This window comes from Lepisosteus platostomus, chromosome 14 (genome assembly GCF_059453375.1).
Source record: "Lepisosteus platostomus isolate fLepPlt1 chromosome 14, fLepPlt1.hap1, whole genome shotgun sequence".
Classification (NCBI taxonomy): Eukaryota; Metazoa; Chordata; class Actinopteri; order Semionotiformes; family Lepisosteidae; genus Lepisosteus; species Lepisosteus platostomus.
Window position 1 is genome coordinate 34198037 of NC_142624.1, and position 21521 is coordinate 34219557.

The following is a 21521-nucleotide window of genomic DNA, read 5'->3' on the forward strand; positions in this document are numbered from 1 at the left end:
CTGCATCCCTGCAGACTTCAGAAAGAAAGGGCTTCGCTGAAAATTCCTGTGTCTAATGAAGGAGGCATTTGCTTTTCAAAAGGGGAAAGAAACTGAAAAACAGGGAATCATTTTAATGAAATGCTCGTATTTTCTTTACATGGCCAACCAAGATGTACTGTACAGGAGGTTTCTCAGAACTCTGTCTTTAGACTGCACACCCAAAGCCTGCTGTAAGGAGAAATTAAGAACAACACTCCCGATGAGAGTGATCCAGCAAGCGTGTCCAGTCTCTTCTTAACAGCTCCGAGGGCTCCATATCTACACACACTGTGCCTCTTCCTTCTGCTCACACAGCAACACGGATGCTGCTCCACATACAGATCTGGAGGTGCAGTTCTTCGTTAACATTTTGGGGTCCCTTTACCCAAAGGGTTGTGGGAGTGTGGAACAAGCTGCCCAGCTAGATGGGCCATCCCTTGTTTGGAGCCTTTCGTATATTATTACTGTATGTTCAAACACAGAAGATGCCTAACAAGTAGTGTGCCCCACATTTCTATTAACAGTCCTGACAATAAAACAGGCCATTCGTGAGACACAGCAACGCTCAACAAACCCATTCACACCAGATCCAGCAGCTGTGTGCCAAGGACCCTGCAAAGCCCACGACCCTCTGTAATAAAACCTTAAAACATAAAGAATATAAAATGTGTTTTACCGTATTTAAAATGTTACTGTCTCTCTGTATAAAAGCAGACTACTATTTTGTGATAAAAAGCTGTTACCGTATTTCAATATATAATATATATAATACAAACGTTATTGTTTCTCTGTGTAAAAGTGTAGCACGTATTGTTTTGTTCAGGCAGTGATGTTTTCAGGGGTGCAGTTTTCCTTCAGGAGGACGTAGAGTGCACTGTTGCAGATGGGAGAAAACGAGGAGACACGAGGACGGTGGACCCACTGGGCGCAGTCAGCCTGCTTTATTTCAGCACAGCGCGACACAGACACAGGACAAGAGGCAGCTCAGTCTCCTCCGCTGGGCTTGCACGCTAAGACGCAGAGATATCTCACAGCCACTTCCACCACGGTGTCAGGAGAGGAGACTCCCATGACCTCCAGCAGCCTGAAAGGAAAAAGACAGCCGCCTCTTGTTCACATCTACAGTGAGGACAGCAAGAGCAACAGAGCCATAGCTGTTTGTAGAGACTATCAGAGGGACACATATCAGCAGTAACAAAGGAGTTAAAGGAGCAGATGGCAGGGAGTAGAACAGTAGACCACATATTAAACCACCCCTTACAGACCTGATACATTTCCTTTGTCTTTTCTCTGTCAGCACTGTCTAAAAGTCACAGACAGATAATGATGATGTTTGAGGAACATGAACCGGATTATTTGATACTGCGCTATTTCTAACTGGGCCCTATCTTTGTGGGTATCACCCAATTTCTATTTGTGTGTGTGACCTGAGATGACCTGGCTTCCTCCGTTATGCCCTGTGTTTCTGGGGTAAGCTCCAGGTGGCCATCACCATCGCCAGAAATAAAAGGTTTTCTGATGATGGACAGGTGTACAGTATATAAGAATATATTAAAGCTTGCAAATGAAAGGAATCCATTTAGCCCACCTACTTTGTTTTGTTTTTTAGTAGTTAATCTATGCAGGTATACTCGTCCTGTCGTTTCTTGAAAGGAGCCAGGGTATTAGCTTCAGCAACATGGCTGGCTAGCCTGTCCCATACTCCTACAGCTCTTTGGGTAAAGAAGAGCCATCAGTTCTCGGTTTTCAATACACTTCCACATAGCTTCCACTTGTCCCATCTGGTTCATGATTCACTATTCATTCTGAAGAAGTCTATTGGTTTGGCTTTATTAACTTATTTGAGCATTTTGTATACTTTCCCTTCCCAATCATCTCTTTTAAAAAAACTAAAAAGGATTCGGTTCCTGTAGCTCCTGTAGCTCGTCAGTGTAGGGCACTGGAGACTGTGTGATTATTAATGTTATTAATATTACGGCAGTGTTCGTTTGGTCAGCGGTAGGACTATGTGAGGACCTCACCTGTCCTGAATGTGCTTGGACAAAGATCCGGCTGCCTCTGGGTCTTCCTTCAGCAGTGCCTGGTAGCTGGAGAAGGACTCAATCCAGCCCATGTAGCTGGACAGAGGCATGAACCTCCGCACTGTGATCCCATTGAGCCTGGTGACAGAAGAAGAGCCTGCCAAGTGACAGCACTAGCTCATAGAGACACAGTGCACATGACAGAGAAGGCCGGAGTGGAACAGATGTGCTAACCCTTTGAGCACGCAGTGTTATAATTGCATGCAAGTCCTGTGTTATATTACCACCCTATATACTGTACCACTCTAATTTTCCATGTTCACTGGCTCATGGGACAAGGGCTTATCCCAGTTTCTGTGATATGAGGAAGAGGAGGAAGCTCATGGCTCCCCCATAAATCTCAGTGATGATGGTCCCTCCTTACACAGCTGGGTAGAACCCACAACCTGTTAGCTGGAAGGCCAGAGACTACTCCACTACGCCACACTGTCTGCATGACCCTCTCGACGCTGGCTGCTACAAGTGTATCAATGTGACAGGTAGCAAGGGGAGAGCGGTCAGCATGCAGTAGACACCCTCCCGGGCCTGCTGTCTCACACAAGCACGACACTACCGCCTGGCTGCATGGCCTCATCTCCTAGAGACACGAAGGACACTCATTCTGAAGAAGCCCACCGAGCTGAATGGCTTCCTCTCAGTTACAGCTGAGCTCAGCGGTGCTTACCATTCCTTCTCGGGGTATGGTAAAGAGTCATACATTTCTTCATACAGCGTGCTGGAGTTGGAGCCCAGAACAGGAGAGCGGTAAGGCCTCAGGGCATCGTAGAACTGGTGGATACCATCAAAAGCATGTCAGCTATTCCATGGTTCGTCTGGGTTACAAATACAGTATATATGCCTATTGGCATTTGCGCTCAACAAACAACCAATGGCTTCCTGAGAGTGTTAGACTGATGCCCTTTAAAACTTCACAGCTTCGTTATGCATTTTTAAGTTCATTAATGAGTCATCTGGGATACTTGTATCCTCTATTTATCCACATTTCACGGCTGAACTACTTGGTTCAGCCGTTTCAGATGGGAACCCTCAGACAACAAGACCGTTACCTTCACCTTCAGCGAAACCCCGTCCGTTATCGTTCTGGGAAGCAGCCTGCAGCCTGTCCCCGAAGCACAGGGACGCGTCAGAGGTACCAATTCAACTAGCTAGCCTGCCTTTGCACGGAAACGCGGCATGACAACAGGGAGAGCATGCAGACTCCACACGGAAGGTGCCACCCGCGCAGGAGCCAGGAGCATCAAGGCAGCGGTGCTAACTGTAACACACCCTCTGGACGCCCCCAGAGGAGCTCGGTGTGCGAGGTCCAGGTGGAAGCGGGAGTGGGCTCACCTCTCGGCACACTTCGATGAGCCGCCCGGAGCAGTCGCCGTAGTGGAGCTCCATGTCCATGGAGTAGTTGAGCAGCGCCAGGCAGCCGCGCGGCTTCAGGACGCGGTGCGCCTCCTGCAGGAACCGCGGCCTGTCGAACCAGTGCGCGGCAGACACCGCCGTCACCAGGTCCGCGGAGCCGTCCTCCAGCGGCAGCTCCTCCGCAGGGCAGTTCCTGTGCAAACAGCACAGCACACACTGGTCACACACAGCACAATACACAACACTGCTCACACACTGGTCACACACAGCACAATACACAACACTGCTCACACAGCAGCACAATACACAACACTGCTCACACACAGCACACACAGCTCACAATACACAACACTGCTCACACACAGCACACACTGCTCACACAGCAACACAATACACAACACTGCTCACACACTGCTCACACAGCAACACAATACACAACACTCCTCACACAGCAGCACAATACACAACAACACAATACACAACACTGCTCACACACGGCACACCCAGCACAACACTGCTCACACAGCAGCACAATACACAACACTGCTCACACAGCAACACAATACACAACAACACAATACACAGCACTGCTCACACAGCAACACAATACACAACAACACAATACACAGCACTGCTCACACAGCAACACAATACACAACACTGCTCACACACTGGTCACACACAGCACAATACACAACACTGCTCACACACTGGTCACACACAGCACAATACACAACACTGCTCACACACTGCTCACACAGCAGCACAATACACAACACTGCTCACACACGGCACACCCAGCACAACACTGCTCACACAGCAGCACAATACACAACACTGTTCACACACTGCTCACACAGCACCACAATACACAACACTGCTCACACACGGCACACCCAGCACAAAACTGCTCACACAGCAGCACAATACACAACACTGTTCACACACTGCTCACACAGCAGCACAATACACAACACTGCTCACACAGCAGCACAATACACAACAACACAATACACAACACTGCTCACACACAGCACACAGAGCAACACAATACACAACACTGCTCACACACAGCACAATACACAACAACACAATACACAACACTGCTCACACACAGCACACAGAGCAACACAATACACAACACTGCTCACACACAGCACAATACACAACAACACAATACACAACACTGCTCACACAGCAGCACAATACACAACAACACAATACACAACACTGCTCACACACTGGTCACACAGCAGCACAATACACAACACTGCTCACACACAGCACAATACACAACAACACAATACACAACACTGCTCACACACTGGTCACACAGCAGCACAATACACAACACTGCTCACACAGCAACACAATACACAACAACACAATACACAACACTGCTCACACAGCAGCACAATACACAACAACACAATACACAACACTGCTCACACACTGGTCACACAGCAGCACAATACACAACACTGCTCACACAGCAACACAATACACAACAACACAATACACAACACTGCTCACACAGCAGCACCATACACAACAACACAATACACAACACTGCTCACACACTGGTCACACACAGCACAATACACAACACTGCTCACACAGCAGCACAATACACAACACTGCTCACACACTGGTCACACAGCAGCACAATACACAACACTGCTCACACAGCAGCACAATACACAACAAAACAATACACAACACTGCTCACACACTGGTCACACACAGCACAATACACAACACTGCTCACACAGCAGCACAATACACAACACTGTTCACACACTGCTCACACAGCAGCACAATACACAACACTGCTCATACACTGGTCACACACAGCACAATACACAACACTGCTCACACAGCAACACAATACACAACAACACAATACACAACACTGCTCACACACAGCACACAGAGCAACACAATACACAACACTGCTCACACACAGCACACACTGGTCACACACAGCACAATACACAACACTGCTCACACAGCAACACAATACACAACACTGCTCACACACAGCACACAGAGCAACACAATACACAACACTGGTCACACACAGCACACACTGGTCACACACAGCACAATACACAACACTGCTCACACAGCAGCACAATACACAACACTGCTCACACACTGCTCACACAGCAGCACAATACACAACACTGCTCACACACAGCACAATACACAACACTGCTCACACACAGCACAACACTGCTCACACACAGCACAATACACAACACTGCTCACACAGCAACACAATACACAACACTGCTCACACACTGCTCACACACAGCACAATACACAACACTGCTCACACACAGCACACACTGCTCACACAGCAGCACAATACACAACACTGCTCACACACAGCACAATACACAACACTGCTCACACACAGCACACACTGCTCACACACAGCACAATACACAACACTGCTCACACACAGCACACACTGCTCACACACAGCACAATACACAACACTGCTCACACACAGCACACACTGCTCACACACAGCACAATACACAACACTGCTCACACACAGCACACACTGCTCACACAGCAGCACAATACACAACACTGCTCACACACAGCACAATACACAACACTGCTCACACACAGCACAATACACAACACTGCTCACACACGGCACACCCAGCACAACACTGCTCACACAGCAACACAATACACAACACTGCTCTCACACAGCAACACACTGCTCACACACAGCACAATACACAACACTGCTCACACACGGCACACCCAGCACAACACTGCTCACACAGCAACACAATACACAACACTGCTCTCACACAGCAACACACTGCTCACACACAGCACAATACACAACACTGCTCACACACAGCACACACTGCTCACACAGCAGCACAATACACAACACTGCTCACACACAGCACAATACACAACACTGCTCACAAACGGCACACCCAGCACAACACTGCTCACACAGCAACACAATACACAACACTGCTCTCACACAGCAACACACTGCTCACACACAGCACAATACACAACACTGCTCACACACGGCACACACAGCACAACACCGCTCACACAGGGCACAATACACAACACTGCTCACACACGGCACACACTGCTCACACAGCAGCACAATACACAACACTGCTCACACACAGCACACACTGCTCACACAGCAGCACAATACACAACACTGCTCACACACAGCACGCAGAGCAACACAATACACAACACTGCTCACACAGCAACACAATACACAACACTGCTCACACACGGCACACCCAGCATAACACTGCTCACACAGCAACACAATACACAACACTGCTCACACACGGCACACCCAGCACAACACTGCTCACACACAGCACACACAGCAACACAATACACAACACTGCTCACACACAGCACACACTGCTCACACACAGCACACTGCTCACACAGCAACACAATACACAACACTGCTCACACACAGCACACACTGCTCACACACAGCACACAACACAGCTCACACACAGCACACACTGTTCACACAGCAACACAATACACAACACAGCTCACACACAGCACACACTGTTCACACAGCAACACAATACACAACACAGCTCACACACGGCACACACTGCTCACACACAGCAACACAATACACAACACAGCTCACACACGGCACACACTGCTCACACACAGCAACACAATACACAACACTGCTCACACAAAGCACACACAACAACACAATACACAACACTGCTAACATACAAGACAAACACAGCACACACAGCAACACAATACACAACACTGCTCACACACAACACACAGAGCAACACTATACAGCTCACACACAGCACAATACATAACACAGCTCACAGAGCAGCATAATACAGCTCACACACAGGACACACACAGCTCACATACAGCACACAGCCACACAATACGGCTCACACACAGGACACATACAGCTCACACACAGGACACACACAGGACACAATACACAACACAGCTCACACACAGCACACAGAGCAACACAATACACCTCACACACAGGACACACACAGCACACAATACAGCTCACCCACAGCACACAGAGCAACAGAATACAGCTCACTATATCAGAATTCACTATGGGTTAAGAGTGTTTGAGATAGGGTTAGATACTTCTGTTGAGGGTAGACTTAGAATTGAGTGAGGAAGTGAAATAAAGACACTATAAATTATCTATCCATTTTCTAATAACTTTATTCAATTTAGGGTAATGAGACTGTATATACTGTCTATACTGTTCTACTATATTGATACTGTGGCGTTTTACCAGTACAGTATACAGTATATCACTTGCTCATATTAACCCTAACATCTAGTTCAATTAATATTTCTTTTCTGTGGGTGAAGATGGGGAGAGAGGTCAGTCATTCTGTTCTGTGGGAAACTAGAATGGACAGAAGCCAGGGACAAAGCAATGCCCTTTTCTCTGATTATTGAGCTGTTTCTCACAAGAATAGAATATTAATTTGGCTCTGAAAGGCCTTTTTCTTTTTAAAGAAATAAATTCCTTGCCATCAGATCTGGGATGCAGGGTCAAGCCCAGAGTTCCAACCGGGGGGGTACTGCACACGACTGAAGCAGAAGCAAACGGTTCTTTTAGAAACAAGCAAAGGTTTATTTCATGCTGAAAAGAGAAGAAAGCACAATGTTTTGGCTGTGAAGCCTTCTTCACCTGAGTGTTACATGTACAGTGTAGTGTATTTGCAGTGTAACTCACATTCCTGAGTGATGCTGAGTGTAAAGCGTGATACAGGGGCAGAACCGCAATGCAGCCTGTACACATCCACTCCCTCTGACCTGAAGGAGACGTTGGGGGGGTGGGACTGTCCCCTGGCCTCCTCCAGCTGGGCCGGACTGATGTCGGTGCCCACCACCTCCTGGAAGTGAGGAGCCAGGCTGGCTGTGGACTGCCCAGAGCCACAGCCCACATCCACGGCAAGGACAAAAGGCTTCCCCTTCTGCAATGACAATGGCTCCACTGACACTCAGACTCACGGGGACTCACACGGGGACTCACACGGGGACTCACACGGGGACTCACACGGGGACTCACACGGGGACTCACACGGGGACTCACACGGGGACACATGCAGTGACTCTCAGGGACACACACGGTGACACACAGGGACTCACACGGTGACACACAGGGACTCACAGGGACACACACGGACACACACAGTGACTCTCAGGGACACACACAGTGACTCTCAGGGACACACACAGTGACTCACAGGGGGACACACAGTGACTCACAGGGGGACACACAGTGACTCACAGGGGGACACACAGTGACTCACAGGGGGACACAGGGACACACACAGTGATTGTCAGGGACGCACACAGTGACTCTCCAGGACACACACAATCACTAACAGGACACACACAGTGACTCTCCGGGACACAAACTCACAGACTCACAGTGACATGCTGTGATTCACAGTGACATTGGGAAACAGACAGTCCGGTGCTTGGTCACACAGCGCACACAGGCTTACAGATATGTTGATTGGCACCATCAGCCATGTAGGCAGTATGACCCAGAAGAACATTACAGGGCATATACTGAACCACTGTCAGAAACACACAGAGTCCATCCAAGATACAAGAGCTCATACGTGGCCAAACTGACACAGGAAAAATAAAAATTCATGGGTTTCACCACTTCTAGAACATGTATAAGCTTTGGTATTTATCCATGACAAACTATTTGTTTCACAGAACTATCAAGAATAATATCTGCAATATTGCAAGTATTAATGCACAACAGAAAAAAAAGAAAGAATTGTGTAAAATGTAGAACTAAAGTGTGTTAAACAAACAAAATTAAGCACATTTCTGAAAAGACTGTCATTGCAGAAGTCAGATTCTGTGTAGTGAGAATTTCAGATGTGTGCAGACATTCTGGACCTCAACGCTTTGAATTGTCGCATGATCAGCTTCACAGCATGTGTGTACTTCCTTGCCCTGTAGTGAGCTCTGCAAATGTACTGCCACTGACCCAGCTTTTAAACAAGTGCCAGACACTTAAATCCAAGGTCCATCCAGAGTTTATGTTTGTGCTAGACCAAAAGTTAATGATGTAACACAAACCGGCTATTAAGGTGTCTGCTCTGTCTGCTGAGGGCTGGAAGATAAGTCAGCGAGTGCAACTGAGACCAGAGTCAACAGAGCCATAAAATCAAGAATTTCCTGATACATACTGTAGTACTAATATCTCTGAAAGTCAAGCAAACACGCCCTTAAAAACGAAAAGCAGTAATAGTGCCTTCTCAATGAGCATTCAAATATGGGCAGAACCATTTTTAACACACAACAATGCAATTCTATGATTAAATTCATGCAAGATACTGTAGCTTTTATCATGAAATAAAACTTATATTAGACAAATCAATAACTCTTTTGTCAATGTTTGTGAACTTTACCACAAAAAAAATGTATTAGTCAGTCCAATGGCAAAACATTTGCTTTTTCCACAATACATGGGCAGACAGCAGGGATCTGGCAGGGCTGCTCAGCCCAGGACCAATTTATATCTACTTTAAATTATTACAGATCGGACTATATCAGTTAATATCTCTGCGAGCCTTTTGCACAACAGTGCCTGGTTAATCCAGGTTAATGTCCTACCTTTTCATGCAGGAAGGTGAGGATACAGTTTACGAGCTCCTCAGACAGGGAGATTCTGTATTTCCTGTAGGCTGAGGCATGTTCCTTGCCTTCGAAGAGACGATGAGCCATCTTGCTCTTCTGATGTGAGAAACACGTGTGACAGCGAAGCGGCAGTTTTCACAGATTCCAGAACTTCAGCTCCCTTATTGTTGATTAACTTCAAAACCCAGCACTAACTTTGGTTAAAGGTTAGACAGCAAAGTCTGCTTCTCAGAGAATCAGGTCACAAGCATCAATCAGACTCAATAAAACAAGTTCCAGTTCCTCCACATTCCTTGTTCCTATGCATAATTATGTTCATGCAAATATCTAACAGTATGTTTTTTTCTATTATTCGGTATTATTCGATAACGATAATTATCGCGATATAATTTTAACAAAACTTTTTACGCGTGGTACGCTTGCGCACTACATACTGCGCGGGTGCGCGTGCGTGTTGCAGACCGGGCAGCTAACAGATTTGTTTAATGTTTCTGCTGTTTGGCAAGTGATGTGTTCTTAAAATGAAGAGTTGTTTAATTCACCCATTAACGGTCTGGTTTCTTCAACTTTCACTCAGGAGAAAAAAAATCTGCCTTTAAACTTGAAATAAATAATGCTTTGACATTTATCGTGATAATTATCGATATCAACTGATATGATTTTTTTTTATCGTGATAATGTTTTGGGCCATATCGCCCAGCCCTACGCAGGCGGGACTTGAAATTCAATAAATCTAGGAGCTTTTTTCATAGCAACATACATTTATATTAAGTGATAATAATAGCGTTAATTTGGAGGGACAAGCAAGGAACGTCCATTACGGGATGGACAGGACACATACGAGTACATGACGGGACAGACACGCATGCTTCTCGCCGGCTGCCCGCGGCCCGTCTGCCTGTATTGTGGTCACTCAGAGGGCAGTCAGTGCCAGGCAGGCCGGGAGTGTACACGTTGCGAAAGTGTTAACACACTGTGTTTTACGAACTGCGGGATGAAGTCAAGCAGTTCAGGGAGGTGAAGGGAAAACCTGTCACCAAAGAGAGGCAGTTCCAGCCATCACATTAGGTGTGAGTTAATTAAATGTTTGACCAAATATAGCAGGCTAATTTTTAAATTGATAATTTTGTATGGCCCGCGAATGATGTTGTAAATATCCAAATGGCCCTTGGCAGAAAAAAGGTTCCCCACCCCTGCTGTAGTGCAAGCTTGTGAGTTCAGATGCGCCTTGGTGGACGGCTGTCGCTCTCCTCTTAAGTAAGGAAGTAAGCGGAGCAGCTTCGAATAAAATCTGCCCAGCTAATTAGAGTAACGCGATACACATTGAGGACGCGTTCTTTAAAAACTGCAGCCTATAGGAATAACGAATTCATTTCCTCCTCTGAAAACTGACCCCAAAAGTCTACCCCAAAGGACTTCTTATACTCTCGTATAAGTACTGAGGTAAATTGGTCACTTTTCATCATACACTAACAGCAGCACACAACATGAACGTTTTTCATTACGATGTCCATTTTTTTTGTTACAGCTCTGTTACAGTTTAGCTCGTACCCTTAACATTTTAAAGATAATCGATATTTATAAAGATATGTGACGTGATTAGATGTGAATAAAATTAAGACATGACGCAAACCAACAAGTTAACCATCTATGACATAAACCTGTGTTTGTTATGTATGTAAAATCACCGTGATTGAAGATCGATGCTTTTTATTTTCTGAGGGTTTTCCTTTTATTTCCTTACCGTGACACTGTTACCAAACGCGTAACTGTGCGACAAGACCTCCGCAGCATGTCATGATAGGGACCTGATGTATATTGCATGTATATCGCGGCAGTGTATATCACGACTGGCGCCTTGCTTCCATGTCATCCTGGCACCGCTGTCGCAACAAAGGTCTCATGTCAAGACATGAAAGACCCAGATAGTACTTTGTGTCGCGACCTGTCACGGTATGTCCTATCACAACATATGGACTCTACTTCGCGACATGGGGGCGGGGCATTTTGTCGGGGTATGTCATATCGCGATATATGGGGTCCGTGTCGTGACATGGGCGTGACAGTTTTGGCATATCGCGATATTTGGACTCTGTGACATGGTGGGTGGGCGTTTTGGCTGGGCATGTCATATCGCGATATAGGACCTTTCATGTCGCGACATGGGGCGGGGGCATTTTTGCCGGGGTATGTCATATCGCGATATGCGGGCTCCATGTCGCGACATGGGGTCGGGGCGTTTTGTCGTGGTATGTCATCTACATCAAGAATGTAGAACAAACATTCTTTGAAGGTGGCTTCTCAAAGCGCTTTGCAGAATGACAGAATATAAATATCTATTTTTTCTCTACACATTAAAACTAAAAAGAAAAGTGGCTGTAGTCGCTTTACAATAATCTTTAATGAGAGTCTGCACACGCTGGATGTTAGAGGTGAAATAACGTGGCTTGGAGGGAGCATATCTGTAGAGGAAGTTCAGTGTGTAAAATGAATTTCCATGATGCCAGTTTCTGGAAAACACAGTGAGCATCTCTCTCTTGCACACATTCAACTCTCCATCCCCTCTCTACCACATCTCCTCTGCAGCAAAGATTAAGCTAAAGCTTCTTCTGCCTCATTGCTCAATAAACGTTTTCTTACTGGGTGATGTAATCCCATGGGAACTGAACATTTAGCATGCTAGACAAAGAGTTTTACAACCTGTGCAATGGGAACGGGCGAAACATGAAAGACAAATAATTCCCTAAAATCAGAAGTGTTCCAAAGAAGAAGAAAAGGAAATCTTTCTCTTGGAGCTAAAGACAAAAGTGTTGGGCTTGTTAGCGCGGCTTGCTGGCCAGCACGCAGAAATACTTCATCCTGACCTCCACCTCCGTCTCTGGGGAGGAGACTTTCATCTCCTCTAGAAACCTGCAGATAAAACACACACAGATCACAAGGAAAGAATGAATCCCATTAACAATTACAGGGCTCTCCATTTCACTTGGCTGCCTGCAGTTCTAATACAATCAAGCTTTCACCGCACACAGTACGATCCCATTTCTTTTCTAAATAATGGTAAAAAAACAAACAGGAAAAGGTGTTTCAATATACTTAGATATAATTCCAATACCCAGTTCATAGAGACATGAGCATGTCTCGTTTGTTTGCTATTATGATAGTCAGCCAGGAGCCAGCTCATACAAAGTGTCTGTGTAGCTTGATCCGGACACACACAGCCCCACATGCCTCCTGTTCTCAGTTTGAAAAGCAGGCCCCTGTGGTTTTATTGTGGCAGTACAGATCTAAGAGTGGCAGGAGGGTGACAAGGTGACAGGGGGTGTGAGTGTCTGGGTGCACATTACCTCTGCTGGGTGGTCTGGAGCAGCGCCCTCGCAGCCTCTGGCTCTGCCTTCTGATACGCCTGGTACATCGAGAAGGACTCACAAAAACCCACAACGCTGCTCACCGGTCTGAAAATGTTCATTTCTATGTCTCCAACCCTATGCACATAGTACAGTGACACATGTTTATTTTGTGATAAAAGCAAAGATTTGAAGAATGCATTACACTAACAGCAAACAGCAAATACTAAACCTGCCTTACAGAGTCGCTCTTGGGCAGTCCTATAAGACTTGAAGCTGTGAGCAACGTAGTGAGTGACACAGCACTGTGTAACGAGACATGTGTCTAAGCAATGTGTTAACACAGCCACTATCTCTGCTCTTCATTCTGCTGTCCACCCGTGTGATCATGCTTTCATGAAGGAGGCACTGTTAGAGGGAGCTTCTAAAGGGACAGGATGCCCACATACAGTAAGTGGAAAATGAAGTGCATAGTATTTCCTGACACTTTTGCAGAGGAGTTATACTCTCTCTTGTAGTGCTGGGAAGATGAATTGAAATCCCACTTCTATTGGATACTTGCTCTACAGAAAACCTGCCAAGATCACACTTCCAGTAAGCCAGCCCCGACCTCAAATGAAACTCCCGTTAAAACAACAGGGGAACAGAGGGACGGATCAGGCAGGCGGGAGGTGCTGTGTTCTGGGCTCAGCGGGACAACAATGTGCTTGGTGCTGTGTGATCACTCGGGGGGTCAGAGATCCTGCATGAACTGTAAGCCTTACAGAATGTCTGCATGTAGCAGGACTCCAGCCACAGCTAAAGTGTGGCCTGGCTGAACGTGCCATTTCACACAAAACAAAGGACTGCAGATCCACTGGTCTGGGAAACCTACCACATCAGACCTGCACTACTGTGGCAGAATGATCTTAGATGACAACCTCCAGTGGTTTCCCAGCTCTGCTCATTTTATACCGCAACGTTTCACACGTTCATGAGCCTGGGGTACAATGAGGGTTCAACAGTGGCTCCACACCACTGCACCCAGACTGACTTTCTAAGCACATGGCCTCATTCTCCACACTACCTTGCTTTGTCGGGGTAGGGGATGGCCTCAAACAGATCCTGTAACATCAAATTAGCCATAGTGACCTTCTGGCTGGTGTATGGTAACAGGGCGTCCTCAAGCTAGGGAAAATAATACAAGAGTACCTGTTTAAATCCACATAGGACAGCAGCTTCAGCTTGGATCTGTACATTCTACTATGAATTTGCAAAAACATGCCCTTTAATATATTGATGTTGGGACATTCCCATTATCCCCAGAAAGCATGTAGTTGCTCTTCTCTTCTGGCAATGTCTTTTCTAAAATGCTGTGCTTAAAACAAAATAACACAATATTCTAAACTAGGCCTTACTCGTGCTTTATGTAATTCTTACATCATGTCCCCTGAGTTAAAGTTATACTTTCTGGAAAATATATAACTTTACCTAGTTATATATTTTCCTGAAAGGATAACTGTACATAGAACTATATATCCCGTGAAGCAATTATACTTCTTGCTTTAATTGTAAATCATGATTCAGTGGAGCTGTCTACATAGGTCCTGTTACAAAAAAGACCCTTGATCTGAGTTTGGATAGGGAGCTGCGTCAGCATGCATAGGCTGCAGAGGAGAAGGTAAAGGTTCATCCCATGCTGAAAGGAAAAGAAACACTCTGTGTCTTTTCTGTTTACTTTTCAGCCTGGAATAAACTGTTCCTCTGCAGACCTCTGATCTTCTGTGTCTGCCTGAGTCTCCCCTACCTCTCTGTAGATGGAAGTAAGTCGTCCTTCACAGTTTCCATAGTGGAACTCTATGTTGCTAGCGAAGCCCAGCAGCGCCATGCAGCCCTGTGGCTTGAGGACCCTGTGGGCTTCCTTCAGGAACCTCTCAGCGTCAAACCAATGTGCTGCAGATGCAGCTGTGATCAGATCCACCGAGCGGTCTGGGAAAGGCATCTCCTCAGCACTGCCAGCTCTGCACGGCAAGAAGGAGAGGTCAGGGCCCTGTGAGGCTGCTGTGGAGCACTGACAGGAGAGACTCTGCACAAGCCGACCTGTAGGGGGCGATGGTGGTCAATCCACACTGACCTGTAGGTGATGTTAGAGAATCCAGGCACGGCTCTTGCCTCCGCCAGCTGGGATTCGCTGACGTCAAGACCCACCACCCCTTGGAAATGAGGAGCCAGAAGCCTGGTGTTCTGGCCCGTCCCACAGCCCAGATCTACAGCCAGCACATGGGGTTTCTCTTTCTAGGGCAAGACACACAGAAGATAGCTGAAAGGCAGATGGATAAAGGCAGTAGCATTTGGGTTGGGAGCTCCTGCTAAGAAAACAAAGACTCTTGTCTGAGGAGCATCATGTCAGGCAGGGTTACTCAGTGCAGCAGGGACAGTTGCTCTTTATAATCTTAATACAAAACCTAGATCCTGACATAAAAGACATAACTGGGAGGTGTGGTTAACAATTTTAACATTAACAGAAATCAAGAAGGATTCGGATAGCCAGGGCATGTCGTACACAAGATTATGCATAATGTCTAGTGTTAATGTTGGGACAGAATGACAGCAAGATGATGCAGTAAAGGGCTAAAGTGCTCGTTCTCCTCATTACACATTAGACATCTAATGATTTTGTACACTGGGACACAAGAAAACACATGAAATAAAACAACAGTAGAAAGGAAAAGTAAAATCTTTTTATAAAACACCAAAGAGTAGGACCACACAATTTATGCACATGAATTCATGAGCCTTTTTTAATTTAACAAACATGTTCAGGTGGCGTGGAGACGTGTGACAAAGAGGTCATCATCATACAAAGCAAAGTAAAGATATTAAGTCAGTGGAGGCCATGCAAGCACATGCTAATGTACTGGACTAAAGCATTTTGAATTGTATCAGCTTCTTGCACTGCTGACAAATGTGCTCAGAGATGGACACTCCCTTGCTCAGTGCAGAGCGGCTGCACATTAATTCCACAGCTAGAGATTAGCCATGGCAAACAATTGTTAACAGAATCAGAGGACAAACTATATCAATACGGCCAACATCAAAGTCTCAAATAGTGGGAGGGACTATGTATCAAAGAGGTTTTTATGGGCCATGTGACCACCTCTTGTTTGTAACTGTTCTTATGTTCTTATAAAGTCAGGTCCGCCTTTGCAGTGCTCAATAATGTAATAGGGTCAGGAAAGAAGCTGACTTTCTGCACTGCAGGACACCTTCTGCTTGAAATCTCCACCCTGATTTGCAGCCACTGGGCCCCGAGACCCTCACCTTTCTGTCCAGGTAGTCGAGGATGATGGTCTTGACCTCCTCTGGTGGGGTGAAGCGAAACTTCTGGTAGACGGAGGCATGCTGCTTCTCCTCGAACAGACGGAAGGCCATCTTTCCCCAGCGCTCGGAAAAAAAGTTTCTACGGAACTGAGACTCAGCAGAAAAAGACAGGATTATCTTCAAACAGACTTGTTAATCATTCTCCCTGACCTTATAGAAAAAGATGTGTCGTCACTTCCCTTATATAACCTGATCGAGCTTGTTTCATTCTCCCGTGTATTTCTGTGAATACAAGAAGAAATTCATCACTTATTCCAATGCTATGTTTGTAATAATGTTGCTTTATTAGCCCTGTACAATTTCTTGCATTAGGAATTCATCTTTTCACATACCACAGCTTGCTCTCCATGAGACACACAGACAGAGAGAGAAGCTTGGGGTCAGAGCGCAGGGTCAGCCATTGTACAGCACCCCTGGAGCAGTTGGGGTTAGGGGCCTTGCTCAGGGGCCCAACGGAGTAGGATTCCTCTACCAGCTGCAGGACTTGAACTGGCAATCTTCCAGTCACAGGCACAGATCCTGAGCCACAGAGCCACCACTCCTCCCGTATGTTGTAGTTTGTGCAGTTTTAGAAGCGTCCTTTATGAGTTAACATGCATTGTCAGCGTGAGGAGACGGAGATCTTTTTGCAGTTGCCAGGAAGTTTATTTTACAAATATATCTCACAGCTGAAAAAAAAAATGCCAACATATACCGTGCATTGTGATAAACAAAGAACCCTGTAAGATTTACGTAAAAAGGTTTCAGAAAATGAGCTCTGGTTTTTCCAAAAATAAATCTACATCTTAACTTTTCAGTACTATCTTTAAGTAAATATACACAAGCATCATGTTATGTGTGTGCAGTCAGGGGCCAGTACAAATATTGCTGAGGCTACAGTATCTGATAGCCACAGACTTAAACAAACAACAGGAACCATATCCATTGAAAACAAGGAAGAAAAAAACAGAATCATACTTTATACCTCGAGAAACCACCACAGCAATCTAAAAAAACACCAAAGCAAACTTTAACTCCTGCATCCAGTTTCCCATTAACATTGTAGCCACAGGTTCTTCAACTCTAGTCCAAAACATCCAAACACATTTGACTAACAGAGGTGCATTCAGACCCACTATTATTTGAAATATGATTGAAAAAGCAGTACAATTTAAAGCATTTTAATACTAATGACTCGTCTAAGTGATACTCTCAGTATCGAGGGTTTTTCAAGGACAAATGTGGAAAAAAAGAGAATTGTTTAAAGGGAACAATGGTGGCCGCTCACCATATTTCAAACCGAGCAGAGTGCATTTTGCATTATGAATGGTGAGGATATCACAAACAAACAAACAAACAAACAAACAAACAAACAAACAAACAAACAAACAAACAAACAAACAAAACAGTTGTTTCTCACATGTAAATCAGTAAACTATGTTTTGTTACCTACAGTAGCTCCAGTCCCCCCGGAACTGCACCTCAGCAAGCCCTGTAAAACTGCACGAGAGCTCTCTGCAAAACTATGCGAGCCGACTATGTGAGCTTTTGTTTACTAAGCCACACAAAATTCCCACTGCCAGGATCAGAACAGCTCCCAAACCTGCTGGGAGAGGGGGGAAGGGAGCTCAATAGAGCTGTAGCCCAGTGTGTGAGCTCCTGTCACAGCCTGAGGCACAGAGTGTCTCCCAGTAACTGAGTGTCTCCCAGTAACCATGTTTAGGTGGGCAGCTGCTTCAGCATGCGCAGTCTGCCAAAGAACAAGTAGTAGGTTCATAGGTGAGCCACACCTGAAGAAGGCTTCACAGCCGAAACCATGTGTTTTCTCTCTTCTCTTTTCAGCATGGAATGAACCTATTACTTGTTCCTTTGCATAATTATGTGTATTCAAATATCTAACTATGTTTTTTTCTATCTAAGGTTTTTTGCGTAGGCCACACTGCAGTTCGTCGGTCGTGCCAATAAAGGTCTTTGCGCGCACCGGGAGAGCTGCGTGCGCCTCGATCCTGTAGTGCAAGCTTGCGAGTTCAGATGCGCCTTGGTGGACGGCTGTTGCTCTCCTCTTAAATAAGGAAGTAAGCGGAGCAGCTTCGAATAAAATCTGCCCAGCTTATTAGAGTACCGCGATACACATTGAGGACGCGTTCTTTAAAAACTGCAGCCTACAGGAATAACGAATTCAGTTCCTCGTTTGAAAACTGACCCCAAAAGTCTACCCCAAAGGACTTCTTATACACTCGTATAAGTACTGAGGTAAATTGGTCACTTTTCATCATACACTAACAGCAGCACACAGCTTGAAAGTTTTTTCATTACGATGTCCATTTTTTTCTTTGTTACAGCTGTTACAGTTTAGCTCGTACCCTTAACATTTTAAAGACAATCAATATTTATAAACATATGAGCCTCCTTAGATGTGAATAATACTAACCATCTATGACATAAATCTGTGGTTGTAATGTATGTAAAATCACCGTGATTGTAAGATCGATGCTTTTTATTTTCTAAGGCACGGTCTCCTTTCTTTCCCTTCTGTGACACGCTGTTCTCAAACGCGTAACTGTGGGATACCATAGCGACAAGACCTCCGCAGCAAGTCATGATAGGGACCCCATGTATATCGCATGTATAGCGCGGCAGTGTATATCACGACTGGCGCCTTGCTTCCACGTTACCCTGGCACCTCTGTCGCAACAAAGGTCTCATGTCAGGACATGATATACCCAGATAGTACTTTGTGTCCCGACATGGGGTCAGCATCTCCTGTCAGGGTATGTCCTATCACAACATATGGACTCCATGTCGCGTCATGGGGGCGGGGCATTTTGTCGGGGTATGTCATATCACGATATATGGGCTTCATAGCGTGACATTGGCATGACAGGTTTTTATCATATCGCGATATATGGACTCCATGTCGCGACATGAGGTGGGGCATTTTTGCCAGGGTATGTCATATCGCGATATGCGGGCTCCATGTCGCGACATGGAGTCGGGGCGTTTTGTCGGGGTGTCATATCTCGATATATGGACTTAATGTTGCGACAGTGGCGCCATGACAGTGATGCGCCAGTCGCAATGGGTATCGCGATGTGATTGTGATGCGCGCATTCCTATCGTGACATGCTATCGAAGTCATGACCACCGTGAATGCCATGACATTCTTTGTCTGCTATTCAGTTTTGACCTCAGTGCGACTTCTCTTAGATTGATCAGTAATTGGAAACCAATGGATGTGTTACATTATATCCAGCGTGCTCATACAGCACACACGGTTAACCGGGGCTACAGTATTTGGACCAAGAAGAACATCCTCACCTACGTTTCTACATGTTCTCGGAACTTCCGCTGTGGCGCTGTACCCAATCAGAGTGTCGATTCTCACTCTTCACCCAGTCGCGACCCGAGCTGTTCGGGGGTTTAGCCAATCACGGGTCTGAGAGCTGTTCAAGCGAGCAGCGCCAGGTGGATCGGCTTGTTTACTGTCAATGAGAATCTGATTTTAAAATGCATCGGCTTATTTTGTATCGACTTAATTGATTCACAATGTCCCTTACTCTTCGAAATAAATACATTTTTTAATTTACAATATAACTGTCCCCGCTGCTTTCTGTAATGAATACATGGTATTTGAACAATTTTAATCGTATATTTAAGGTAGGGGAAACACCTTCTGCTTTGTACTTCAAAAATAAATAGAAATGTAAAGTATTATTATGCTCGAAGCTTTAAATTTGGTTTTTTATTGTTAAATTATATCGATCTTCAAACTAATACCTAAAAATATTGTAACGCAACGGGGGCTCAGGCGGGCGCCCTTGCCGCATCTGGTCGGCCCAAAGTATAGGTGGCTCGAACCCGGGACTTCCGCGTCTCTCTGCAGCGACCTAGCCCCGTGAGCTAAAGAGAGATCTCTCCACAGCCCAGTAGCTGTGGTCCTGCTATCACAGGGAAGGGCGGTGACGTCACCCGCTCTGGTACGCCGGCTCTTACACAGTGCTTGTCGGCCGTAAGCGTTACACTCTCCCCCGCTTAAATCGCCGTCCCCGGCGAAGGGCTATCCCGCCCCGCTTCTGACACCAATGTAACGCAACGGGGGCTCAGGCGGGCGCCCTTGCCGCATCTGGTCGGCCCAAAGTATAGGTGGCTCGAACCCGGGACTTCCGCGTCTCTCTGCAGCGACCTAGCCCCGTGAGCTAAAGAGAGATCTCTCCACAGCCCAGTAGCTGTGGTCCTGCTATCACAGGGAAGGGCGGTGACGTCACCCGCTCTGGTACGCCGGCTCTTACACAGTGCTTGTCGGCCGTAAGCGTTACAATATGAATATGGGCTCTCGTGTTGTACCAGCGATAATTTGGAAACTGGTGTCTCTTCAGCAATGGAAAGAGTACAAACAATAACTTTTCGAGAACGTGGTTAAAAATTAAGATAAAATACTTAACCTAATAAACTAACATAGTAACTCCACCCTAAATGTAAGACTGTTTATTCGCGTAAAGGCTGCAAAGTCTGGGGTCAACTGATCAAAAGATCACAACTGAAAGATCTGGTGGTCGTGACTTTGCTGAAATGTTATATGTGCTCTTGTTTGTAATGTATTTGTTTGTTATTGTTTATGCATTAAAAAAACAACTCTCAAATGGAAAAACGTCCTCCCCATCTCGTTCAGTTCAATTCA

The 21521-nt window shown here is 45.8% G+C and overlaps 2 protein-coding genes across 5 annotated transcripts; both read right to left on the reverse strand.

The window, feature by feature from the left end:
* Positions 1-929: 929 nt before the first annotated feature.
* Positions 930-10824, reverse strand: LOC148649300 (putative methyltransferase DDB_G0268948). Its single transcript, XM_088605819.1, has 6 exons — positions 10137-10824; positions 8307-8467; positions 3432-3645; positions 2767-2870; positions 2043-2180; positions 930-1105 (listed from the first exon to the last, which is right to left on the reverse strand). Exons 1-6 carry the CDS (start codon positions 10245-10247, stop codon positions 1006-1008), a joined length of 828 nt encoding a protein of 275 aa, XP_088461945.1. The 5' UTR covers positions 10248-10824; the 3' UTR covers positions 930-1005.
* A 1718-nt stretch (positions 10825-12542) lies between these two features.
* LOC148649301 (uncharacterized) lies at positions 12543-20605 on the reverse strand. Of its 4 annotated transcripts, none has more exons than XM_088605829.1 (7): positions 18297-20605; positions 16805-16943; positions 15618-15778; positions 15291-15504; positions 14571-14671; positions 13505-13642; positions 12543-13070 (listed from the first exon to the last, which is right to left on the reverse strand). In XM_088605829.1, the coding sequence occupies exons 2-7, from the start codon at positions 16913-16915 to the stop codon at positions 12980-12982; spliced, it is 816 nt and encodes a 271-aa protein (XP_088461955.1). In that variant the 5' UTR covers positions 16916-16943; positions 18297-20605; the 3' UTR covers positions 12543-12979. The 4 variants fall into 4 exon arrangements, with proteins under 4 accessions (XP_088461955.1, XP_088461953.1, XP_088461954.1 ...); XM_088605827.1 differs by having other exon boundaries at positions 18293-20605; XM_088605828.1 differs by having other exon boundaries at positions 16805-16951; positions 18293-20605.
* Between the last annotated feature and the right edge of the window lie 916 nt (positions 20606-21521).